This window comes from Sebastes fasciatus, chromosome 16 (genome assembly GCF_043250625.1).
Source record: "Sebastes fasciatus isolate fSebFas1 chromosome 16, fSebFas1.pri, whole genome shotgun sequence".
Classification (NCBI taxonomy): Eukaryota; Metazoa; Chordata; class Actinopteri; order Perciformes; family Sebastidae; genus Sebastes; species Sebastes fasciatus.
In genome coordinates this window covers 18,813,564-18,825,965 of record NC_133810.1, presented here as the reverse complement: position 1 = coordinate 18,825,965, position 12,402 = coordinate 18,813,564, and the positions used below count along the sequence as shown (strand labels likewise).

The following is a 12,402-nucleotide window of genomic DNA, read 5'->3' as shown; positions in this document are numbered from 1 at the left end:
TTAGTGATTCCTCAGTTTATCTATATCCTCATGTCATTACCTACCCCAGGAGAGGAGCTGTTTAAAAAATATGAGCAAAATGTGTTCAATTTCATATGGGGTTGGAAGCCTGACAAAATTAAAAGAGCTTATCTGTATAATGATTACAAACACTGTGGACTTAAATTGTTAAACCTTAAGGCACTCAACTTTGCACTAAAAGCATCCCTTATACCAAAATGTATCTTAAATCCGCAGTGGTTTTCAGCAAAATGATTGAGGTCTGCTCATCCTCTGTTCCACAAAGAACTCTATCCTTACCTCCAGTTAACTGCTTTTCAGTTCACTATATTAAAGAGAAAGTCATTTCCATACTTATCCGGCTTTTTGGAAGAGGCCATAGTCAGTTGGTTTCAATACCAATATCATCAACCAGAGTGAAGTTATGAAATCCAGAGCCAAGTGTTGTGGTATAATAGAAATATTTTGATTAATGATCACCGTATCTTTATTGAATCAATGTTTGAAAAAAGGAATATTATTTTATAAATGACCTCTTGAATAGTGGGGGCGAAATCAAGACTTATGATGAATTTAAAATAGTATACGGTAATGTTTGTGACCTTTTTACATTTAATCAACTCTGTGCAGCTATACCTCAGATCTGGAAAAGGAAGCTATTATTATGTACAAAACAAATGGCATGTTACCCCTACATTAAGGACACAACATGGATGAATAAGACAAAAATAAACAAGAAAATATATCAGTTATACATGCAACTTAAACACATTTCTGCTGCACCAGTAGCTATCCAGTCAAAAATGGGAGTATTTGTTAGACAAATGTATCCCATGGAGGAAAGTATATGCATGTATTTACACAACTTCTTTTGATGTCTCCATTAGAATGTTACAACTAAAACTAATCTACAAATTCTTGCCTACTAAGAGAATGCTAAAAAAAAAAAATGGGGCATCCAACAATGTGACATATGTAGATTGTGTGAGGAGGAAGAGGACATTCAGACATTCATTTATTTTGGTATTGTAAGGAAGTTGCATTATTTTGGATTAAAGTTGAAAAAGTGGATCTCAGTCTACAAATCAAATTTCTATAGTTGTCCTTTATCTATAATGTTTGGTGATTTAAGGGGTGATGAAAAAAAAAGAGGAAAAGACCTGAACAACATCATCATTACGATGGGGAAAGCATTTATATTTAAAGCTATAAAAAGACAACAGTTAAACACTGAACATTTCAAAATGTTTTTGAAACATCAGTGGGTTCTTGAGAGGGATGTTAATAGAAATAAAAGAACAGAATATCATTTTTGATCATGGGTGGGCTACTTTGAGTCAGGGTGAGGATTGGAGTTAAACAAAATTAATTAATAAGTAATGTCGATAAAAAGGTCTACTAAAGGGATGTAAATATGTCCTTTTTTTTTTTTTTGTCTGTAAAATAGAATAGATAACTGTGTAAGCGAATGTGTCTAAGTGGATATCTATATGTAAGCGGGTGTGGATATAGACATATGTATATACTGTATGTGTGTGTGTGTGTATCTACATACATAGTCAAAATTGTTGGTACCCTTCCGTTAAAGAAAGAATAAAAAAAAACAATGGTCACTGAAATAACTTGAAACTGACAAAAAGTAATAATAAATAAAAATTTATTGAAAATGAACTAATGAAAATCAGCTAATGTTTTTGAATTTTGGTTCAGAATCATTTTAAAAAACAAACTAATGAAACTGGCCTGGACAAAAATGATGGTACCCCTAGAAAAGATTGAAAATAATTTGACCATAGGGACACATTAAACATTGGTATCATGGTGTGTACCACACTGAACATGGACCACAGAAAGCTAAGAAGAGAGTTGTCTCAGGAGATTAGAAAGAAAATTATATATTATATATCCTTATTGAGCAACTGATAACCCCTTAGGGATCCAACTGACTTTTTTTTTTTCTTTTATCTGAATCAGGATCATCAGTATTGGTCTTCTGAGGCAAAAGCAAACAGGCAAAAAACATTTGGTCACAGGAACAATGGGTTTGTTTGAACTTTTAACTGTACTGTAATAAAGACACATATTGGGATACAACTGTATTTTTTAACTGAATCAGGATCCACAGGATGGGGTCTTCTTTTGTTTTGGAGCAACTGATAACACCTACATCAGACACCTGTTGGTCAACTACCAATAATTAACATCAGCCCTAGGGTTACCAAAAAGATCACCAGGGTCACCAGTGTGCGCCTGCGGCCCCACACACACACACAGGCACATACACGCACGTGCACACACACACACACACACACACACACACACACACACACACACACACACGCACACACACGCACTTCACGTGCACGCGCAAAGCCACCATACTATTACTACTGCTGTGACACTAACTATACCGGGACCATAATTCATTTGATCAATTACCCCTGTGTTTACCCTGCAATTACATGTAAAAATGGCCGCTGTGAAAAGGGCCTATAGCTGTTAAGATATTTCAGTCTGGATCAAAGTTGTGGACCGACAGGTCGAGATTGTTATCTATAGAGCCACGCCACTGGTGTGGACAGCACCAGAAATTTCACACACAAAGATATTATTCTGTGAGCAACTCTGACATTTTTTATGTTCAGAGTACAAATAAAGTTGTAATATGCTTAGCATTTTGATCACAAATGCTTCTAATTTTGTAAATGTGAAAAAATGTCAAATGTAAATCCAATTTTATTGCCATACATTGTACAGCACACAGTGAAACTTAGCTACTGCATTTAACCCTTCCTAGATCACAGCGCACTAGTGTTAAAATGAAGACTCACGTTATAGTTCCTTACATTACATTTATTGTTACAGAACAATGAAGATCACCCTACGTGAATAGTTTTGTCTCAATAAAACAGCAGTTCTTTACAGGCTTAACGACATAAGCAGCTCTAGCTGCTTGGGGGAGCATTCATTTGAGTTCAGTCAATGAAGTTAGTTATTAAACTACTGTGAGTACATGCACTCAGTCAGTAACATCTACACAGAATTATTATTGTCTACTGGTCACTCAGGCAAACCCCCACACTGTGCTGTGCATCGTTCCCACTAAAATGAATGTAATACAATGAAACAGCTGCAAGCAGCACAGAGATGAGCATTTATGATGACACTAGTCATTACTGGTGTATAAAGTCTTATCTATCCTGGTTCAGGCTCAAGGACACAGTGGATCAAACGTCCTTGACAATATATTTTAATAGTTTTATTGTCGTTTCATTTTGTGCTCTTACTTTCCAACTTTCAAATAAATCTTATTGTTAAACTGGAAAAACTATAAAGAAGACAGATTTAATCATTGGCATTAACACTCAAGACTGATTCATTTAAAAACAAATACATACTGTAGCAAACGATTGATCATGAAAGTGAAAACATTCTGTGGAAGAGGACCAATTTAAAAATATAAATAAATATAAATAAAACAAGTAATCAATTACATTAAAATCAACACTGAAGACAATTAATTTATAAAAGCTTGAAAACAAATAAATTACATATATATTTATATTGCAATGAAAAATGGCAATGCCATTGAAATGATTACTCTGAACTATTGGATATGTGTCTTAAATAATTATTTTGAGATGAGATGAAACAATTTTAACTGGAGTTAAACTGGATTTGGTCCTCACATTTTAAATGTATACATATTACTTACCAACTGTATGTTTGACCAAAGTATAACATTTGAAAGTGAAAAAGAGACATCTTAAAAGTGTAAACAATATTTTCAATCATGTAAACAGTAAACTAAGTTAGACCATTTGACAACAGACGACTGGTCTTAATAATTGCACTGTGCTTGGAGTTTAAAACTGAGGAGACACACTGTTGAAGTGTCTCACCATTTCGTATAATGTATACACATCTTGCTTTAGTGGCTCCCACTGCTCTCTCTTAGTTATTAATGCTGGATTAATACTGACAAATGATGATTCTCTAGTAGGAATGTATTAATGCATGTATATAAACACAGACCTGCATTGGCTCAAGATGGAAAAAGCAGTCCCAGAGTTTTTCAGATGCAATAATAAAACATTTGAAAGTTTTTGGCTCAAAACAAAGATTAACCCTGTCTCACCTCTGCTTCAGACTGGTGCAGTCTACGAGGCTGCGGTGCAGTTCCTGTTGACATGACAACAGTATTGTTGTGGTGCTGGTTTAAAGCACACCGGATGAAGGGCGGTCCATTTAATGTATATAGAAAACATGTTGCTTGAGAGGCTGCACTGTCAAACTCAAAATGAGGGTGGAGGACGGCTCCTGTTGCGGTGCTGATGCTCCTGGTTTAAGGCATCATAGTTTACTGATGTACCTGCGACCTGCAGCAACAGCCAACAAAGTACAAATAAACACAGGAGGACAAACCAGCAAGACTCTACAGTATTCACGTCATGTTACACACATACCTGCTATGGCTCACTCTCCATTGTCACCGAGACTATCTGGCCTCCGTCTGAAAGGAAAAAATGAGGACAAAAGAGATGTTTTAGGAACTGTTAAAGGGGTTGATTTTTGAGCAGGAAACTAATTAAAAAAAGTTACTAAAAGGATCTTTCATTTTGTGTTGATTTTGACAGCCCCTGTGGACAAAAGCAGTAGTGTTTCCAGAACCATGTGTCGTAAAGATCTGCAGCTGTCAGACTTCTTTAGAAAATCTCTCCTTTTACTGCAGCAGGGTCTGACAATCTGCCCCAATGTGTGATTTCCTGGGCAATCAAACCCGATTACAGGCATTATGTACAGGGAGCCGGTCATTGTTGTGAAATAAACGCAAAGCGGAGGAGTCTTGCATCGCCCTGAAGGGGTTTATTTCACAACAATGACCTTATCCCGCATATTACATTGCTACTTACTTAAGAAATCAATAATATGACACAAAAACTGTCCGCCAGAGTCCGATATCAGAACTGCGCCCATAGCAACGGTCTGTTATACATAGCAACGGTCTGCTATAAAGAAATAACAGACCGTAGAATGCTGTGATTGACCAATCAGAATAGAGTGTTCAACAAAGCCATTTAATAAGAATAAATAAATAATATATATAAATAGCCAATATTCTCGTTGATTGTCTTGTTTGCTCATGTAGGTCATATAGAGGCATCAGTATTACATTGAGACTGTTTCATAACCAGTTAATAGTTCCTTGTAGTAACTTTAACATATAAATCATAATGCAACAAATGAAAATGTCAGTAAAGGCATCAACAAACAAACCAGTTTTCTCTTTGCCGTCGTCCGCTGTGTGTTGTATATTGTTACCAAGCACACGAGGGTCGGCCTCACCGTCAGCAGGGCTGTAATTAAAGTCACATTAGAGATGAACACCCAGCAAAGAAAACTGAAAGGAAACAGATTCACAAAAACAAAAACTATACTAGCCTTTTGCCATTTTGCTGGAGGATACTGTTTGCATGTTCAGGATCTATGTGTACCAATCTGGTAACATAGGAATGTCCGTCTCCCAGACTGATAAAACAGAGAAAAAGAGAATAAGTAAACATGTTAGCGTTGGATGGATTCAGGGTGAATTGTACTTTTGGAACAAGTCTTTACTCCATTAAAGAGGACATATTATACTTTTGTGCTTTTCCCCCTTCCCCTAGGGTGTTATATATTTTTTTGTGAATGTAAAAGGTCTGCAAAGTTACAAAGCCCAAAGTCCACGCCAAAGGGAGTTACTCTCCCCCACTGAACTCCTTAACTCCTGAACTGCCTGAAACACCTTGATCGAAGTCCTGCCGTTTCTTCCGTAACGTGGTGATGTCACCAAGAAACACACTTTTGGCACGCCCTCAAACAAAGCTAATTAGAGCAGAGCTGGAGAGGAGTCCGAAGAGTCTGGTTCAGTTGACCAATCACAACAGTGGACCAGCTGACCAATCAGAGCAGACTGGGCTTCAGAGTAGGGATGTGACGGTAAGGAAATTTAACCACCGGTTAATAAACTTCTGACAACACCGGTGTTACTGATTACACCGGACATTTTACAAGAAAAGATGATGCGCAATATACGTAGAGCGCTTACTTTGATCTTTACCGTTGGATGGCTGTCCTCTGGTCGAGCTTTCGCTGCGGGGCCGCAGGTTTCCAGCCAGCGTCGCTGCACCGCGCACACCGGCTTTGACCGCTCCGTCATCCTCACGGCAATTACCTCATTAACCTTACGGTTCCCTTATAGCATTGGGTTTAAAGCCGAAATATTGCCAAATAGGCGCTCTTTGCTTTTCGCTTCGACACCAAATCCTCCACCATCGTCTTGTCTGTCAACTCTCCCTCATCCTGTGTGAAATCTGACTCCTGCTACTCTGAGCTGAGACACTGTACTGAGCAGACACTTTCACTTTCAGTTTGTAGCGTACGTCGTCCGACTATGTATTGATAACACAACGCTGATACGTGAAAATGAACTAAATGGGTTTTATTTCCATAAAAAAAGCAAAACGACGGCGGGCAAGTAATGTAATCGGTGTTTACCCGAACACCGTATAACACCGACTACCGCAGCAAGCCTACTTCAGAGCATTTCAGACAGAGGGTGAAAAGAGGTGCTGCAGCACAGCCGGTATGAGAAAAGTAAAGCGTTTTTTGAACTTGTAGAAACCCAAAATACAAGTATGAACCTGAAAATGAGCATGATAGGTCCTCTTTAAATTAGCTTCTAGCTTCAACACTAATAACAGAAACGGAATTTAAAAGTCTGCTAATACAGATCTAATCGGCCCTAAGCACAGTGTAGACATACAGTAGGGCTGCATATTTATTTGCGACACTGTGATTGCTAAGGTGATTGACAGCTGCAGGTCAGAGTGGACTCACCTTGAGAAAACAGGAAATATCCAGTACTTCCCTTGGTCTCCAAACACCTCTGCTGCATTTCTGCTAAAGCCCAGAGAAAACCCATTTTTGTCTCGACCATTTGTGAAGACAGGAGCCCTAAAAGCCTCTGAAAATGTATGTAAAAACATAGTTAGTTTTTAAAATGATTTGATCAGAATCAATTGAATTAAATTACATATTTATTTACAGCTACCTATAGTGGTCCTGTTCTTTCCCACAAGCCACAGATGGTAGCTGAGAAGTGACAGGATGCTGATAAAGAACAGGGCAGCCACGAAAAACAGAAACAAGATGTGGAATTTGGCATGCGTGTCGGGCAGCTGTTTCTTCAGAGGGGAAGAAAAAGAACAAAAGTGTTAGTCTTGTCAGTCTGCAAGAATATTTCCTGTTTTCAACAACTGACTGCAGTAAAGTGGAAAATTACATTTTATTGTTGTTTTGTTGCCTCAGTACAACATCTCACCTTCAAACAGGACAGTATCTTAGTATTAGTATTTTTTGCTATAACACAATATCCTTCTTCACTGTTGGACTGCGTGACAGGAGCCATTGTCTCATGCAAAGCAGAATGCTGAAGAGGATCTCCTGATAAGTGATCACATGACACACTTGTACACCACAGTGACGCAGTGGTCGATATCTCACAATGCAATCATCACATGCCACAGCCTGACTGCACTACATGTTTTAATTTCATTCAATAATTAATAATGTCATTCAGAAAATGTAAGTTAGTTGATTTTTAAAAGAAAGTTAATGGTTTGCATTCACACGCAAGCTCTTGTGTGTGAATGCTTGCTGAAAAAACAAACAAACAAAAAAATAAGAGGAAGTTTCTGTACTCACGGTCCAGAATTTGATGAAATACTGGATGACTGTGGCACAAATTACTGCACAGTAGAGTGAAGCGTAAGCCAAGAACAACACAAAGAACTTGTAGTTCGAGAATCCAACACAGTTATTCACCCTGAAAGAAAACACGACAGAAAGTGATGCTTATCGCTCTACATTATCTTTCAAAGAAAACTGATAATTTGCTGACAGACAGCACGGCAAGCAAACTTCATCGTAATGGAATAAAAAACAGCTTAAATGCTTTGTTAAATGAGAAAAGCCTACCAGGGGCAGTGATGGTCCATTTTCAGCACACACCTTGAAGAGTGAGAATAAGGAAAACATACATCCTATTAGTACCATCTAATAGATGTTAACATTTTAGACATTTTGCTGATCCAGTTACCCAGAAGCACTTACAATTCATGAGCAGATGCAGATGTCAGAAAATACAGTGTTGTATATAAAAAAATAGGTGAAATTTGGTCTAAAACCATAGCCTGTATATAAGAAGTGGACATAGTCACAGTGGCGTCACCCATTGGTTTGTGTACTGCTGTTTTGAAGCCTTGAGTTCGGCATTTTGGCCGTCGCCATCTTGGTTATTTGCAACCAGAAGTTATACAAGAGGTTGGAGTACAAGTACAACCGAACGCTGAATAAGATATTATTAGGTGACCAAACAGGTTACTTTCATGAACTGAAAACACACTGTGAAAGGGTTAAAGTTGTAAGACGAAACCGTGGACAACTACCTGACTGGACAACGCCGTGGTAGCAACCTGTCAATCACAAGGTAGCCACGCCCTAAAGCATACCCTGCTTTATGGTCTATTGAGACCATAAACTCATGTTTACAATGTTTATTGTGGTAATAAATCAAGTGAGAAGTAGGCTCATTTTCTCATAGACTTTTATACAATCAGACTTCTTTATGCAACCAGAGGAGTCGCCCCCTGCTGTCTGTTAGAAAGAATGCAAGTTTAAGGCACTTCAGCATTGGCTTCACTTTCCAGACCCGGAGGTTGCCCACTGTCTAAAACCAGCAAAAACATTCTGTTTGAACCTTATTGCTCAACAGCAACATATTGACATTTTCTCTTCACTTTCTGTTACCAGAAGTTAAAGTTAATGTTTTCTTGCAGCCAGAAATAACTTTTTGATGTTTGGGAAGATAAAATTGGAGCAAGAATCAGTTTCAACAAATCTGCTCCTTCAGGGAAAACAGTAAAAAACACGAAAATGATGAGCCTTAATTAAACAGTTTGTACACTTAGAAGACACTCACATCTCGCAGGTGGAGCAGTGATGGCAGCGGTCAGGTTTGATTACCTGGCAGTGGTCGCAGTATCGGATGGCTATTTAGAGAAAAAGAAAGCAGAACTATTACAGTACTGCTGTATCACTCTTTCTCTCATATGAAGAACAGACGTGAGGTAGCCGATATTTAAACAAAAGAAGAACTTGAGGTGTATTTTTCTGTATTCACTTTTCCTTTGTTTAGAAATGTCCAACTTTTTAAAATGTTTCAACCACAAAGTGGCCATGTCTTATTAATGTCTTATTAATTCTATAAGTTGAATATAAATATAAGGGCACTACTTTTTATAAAGTGTTTTTTCAGATGTCCCAGTGAAGCCGAGTAGGTGACATCATGATTGTTGTTGAGTAGAACAGCCAGGTGCGGCGTGTGGAGATAACGAGGTGCATCTGAGTCCAATTAACCCTCCTGATACATGCAGTACCGTAAACACACGAGAGATGAGTCTGATGTGTATTAGCAGGGAAATATCATAGAGTACTTCCTTTTATTAACATGTAAACAGTGTTGCACTTTTATCCAAAAGGGGAAGACAAAATGTAGCAACATATTTATGCAATTTCATCTGAGGCAATGGTGTCAACAGTAAAACAGTTACTTAACATTGTTTCCCTGGTGATCTACTTTAAAGCAACTACTGGGGGTTAAAACAGGAAGCAAACCACAGTCAGTTTTGCTGGCGCTGCGGTGAAAGCCTCACCTCCTCCTGCCGTGCGTGTATACACGGGTAAATTCCTCGCCACTTTCTTCAGGATCTCTTGTTGCGTCTCGGCTCGCTCCTCTCTCTCGTACAGTTCCTTCTCTGCTCTGGGCAGCCCGAGCTGACAGGAGGAGAAGAGACCGGAGTCAGAGACAGCTCAACAAATACATGCTGCAAACTAGTATTGGACAGTTTTCTATTTAGGGATAATGTACAGCAAGCCAGACATTGTTTTGAAATAAACCCAGCCAGGGCGGGGCGGCACACCAACGCGAAACATCGCACTGAAGGGGTTTATTTCACAACAATGACCTGCTAGCTGTACATTATACTGCTTATTACACAGCTACATACTTGAGAAATCAATAATTTGACACAAAAACGGTCCGCCAGAGTCCGACATCAAAACTGCGCTCATAGCAACGATCTGTTATACATAGCAACGGTCTGTTACACATAGCAACGGTCTGTTATAAAGAATTAACAGACTGTAGAACACCACGATTGATCAATCAGAATCAAGTATTCAACAAAGCCGTGTAATAAACATGTATATTTACCAAGTCCTACTTGTAAACATGAAAATAGAAAGTGTTCATGGGAGCTTTTTTTCCAGCTTTTTTTCTTGGCTTACCGCTTTTGAGGGGCTGGCTGGCCTGGATCCGATAGTTTTCCAGTAGGACCATAAAAACATGGCGAAGAAAATGTGAAAGATGACCAAATAGCTGACTGTTGAGAGAGAAAAAGTTTGATTTGCAGTTACATTGGCATCTCTGACATAATCTTTGCTAGTATGAATGATAAGAGGAATTGTGGGTATCACTTACTTCGTTCTGCATTGTTTGGGATTGTATCTACATATGGCAAAGAAAAAATATATATATTAGTGAGCAGTAATGAAAGAATGCATGACTACACATCCCCCACCACACACACACACACCACCCCTTTCTCACACCATGTGGCAGCAGCCTGGCACGGCCAGCAGTGATCCACCCGTAACAGAGAGCTTTGTTTAAGCATCAGGGATGTCCCTGTCCTGACCACAGACATAACTACAGTACGTCTACATGCTGATAATGGTATCATCAGTTCCAGGCTGAAACTAACTATAGAAAACCCACTGTGAGTGCGGGGGTCAGTGCATGTCACGGCACGCACAACTGATCAATATCTGCTGAAAAATACCATCAATACTCATGTAAGATAAACTGCTTTCAGACCTGCTTGTTTCAAGATTGGAAGATCACATTTTATTGTGATATAAAAGTAGGAAATCATATCTTCTGCTGCATGATAAGTCTGTTTACAGCTGTCAAACTCATTTCGAAACAATAATTTGTCTCTATGTTTGCATCTACTTAATTCAAACAGATTAATGACCACAACAAGCATGGGTTTTTATTACAAATGTTTAGGTGAAGGTGGTTTGTTGAACAGAAGGCCATCATTACATCCTCCCAAAGACAATGAATAACCTAACACCAAGTTTAGTATCAAACCATGAAATCTGTCAGTATTACCAGTAAAAACATTAAATCTTTTCTATGTTATGTTTAGCTATATGTGTGTTTACTTTTGTAACTTTATACGTATTCTGCATATGTTGGTACTTTATTATGTAGGCCTATTACTAGTATCTGTATTGTTTAGGGTTTGATGTGTTGTGGTTAAAATTATAGACAGCTCTCATTATGGTTAACATTATAATTTCACAGCAAAGGTTTATCCAATATCACTCAAACAAGCATTTTTAAAAAATAATTTACCATCATTGCCATTTGTAAAATGTCAACTTGTGGTCAATTAAAATATAAAAAAATATACAAAATAAATGCATATTTAATGTGGCATATATACATATAAATAGAAAACAACAAAAATAGGAAATAAACTTTGACCTATTTTTAATTTAACTAAATGTTTAAAACCATGAAAACAATATGTATCATGTAAAGGAGCTTTTTTTTTACACTGCATATATATAAAAAAACATCTGAGAAAGTTTGACTATCTCTTTCCCCTTCGGTCCACTGGTTAACTGGTTGTGTATCTATTGTTACAACTATCATGATGAAGTTATTAATTATTCATTAATGATGACTGCACAAGATTCCCCAATCTAACTGGAAAAGTTGCCCGTTATATTAACGTGATGCTGTCATGAATCAGAGCATGTGTACATGGTTAAACAATCTGAAACTAAAGGATATAGTGTGATATTGTTCTGAGGTGTGAACGCAGCCTGGGGCGACTTTAAATCTCACTTCAACCAGCTGATCAAAGTTGTCCTGAAACCTCAAACTGTCAACACAAGCAGATAATATCCGCCCCGCGACAGCTAAATACTTCAAAAAGTGCGTGTACTTACAGACACAGAGCTCCACAACATAAGCGTAATAAGACCAGCCGACAACCAGGTTAATAAACAGAACAGGTACCCAGTTCAGAGCCCGTTGACAGCACCTCAGAGCATGAGAGGGCGCCATCTTTAATCCGTGGAGCACATTAGCAGGTGGTGACGTCAGAGCCTTGTATTTAAAGGGTCGAGCCAAAGAGCAAAGACACTACAAGATAAAGACCCTTCACTGACACCGAGGCGCTCTGGAACAGGCGCAGATGTGTGTATTTTGAATATAGTTTTAAC

The 12,402-nt window shown here is 38.3% G+C and overlaps 1 protein-coding gene across 1 annotated transcript; it reads right to left on the bottom strand.

Moving 5' to 3' along the window:
* Positions 1–2,832: 2,832 nt before the first annotated feature.
* On the bottom strand, positions 2,833–12,280 carry LOC141753011 (palmitoyltransferase ZDHHC20-A-like). The gene is made up of 13 exons (XM_074611315.1): positions 12,127–12,280; positions 10,583–10,609; positions 10,390–10,484; positions 9,756–9,876; positions 9,023–9,092; positions 8,020–8,052; positions 7,747–7,867; positions 7,094–7,226; positions 6,880–7,006; positions 5,443–5,529; positions 5,278–5,357; positions 4,467–4,513; positions 2,833–4,379 (listed from the first exon to the last, which is right to left on the bottom strand). Exons 1-12 carry the CDS (start codon positions 12,242–12,244, stop codon positions 4,470–4,472), a joined length of 1,056 nt encoding a protein of 351 aa, XP_074467416.1. The 5' UTR covers positions 12,245–12,280; the 3' UTR covers positions 2,833–4,379; positions 4,467–4,469.
* Between the last annotated feature and the right edge of the window lie 122 nt (positions 12,281–12,402).

What these genes read in the sequence shown, in the direction of transcription:
- LOC141753011 (XM_074611315.1), bottom strand. Translation starts at nt 12,244, where the DNA reads ATGGCGCCCTCTCATGCTCTGAGGTGCTGTCAACGGGCTCTGAACTGG. An exon ending in TGTTGTGGAGCTCTGTGTCT is followed by an intron (nt 10,610 to 12,126) that starts GTAAGTACACGC and finishes TGCCATATGTAG; the next exon opens with ATACAATCCCAAACAATGCA. An exon ending in ATATTTCCTGTTTTCTCAAG is followed by an intron (nt 5,530 to 6,879) that starts GTGAGTCCACTC and finishes CTGTTTTATCAG; the next exon opens with TCTGGGAGACGGACATTCCT.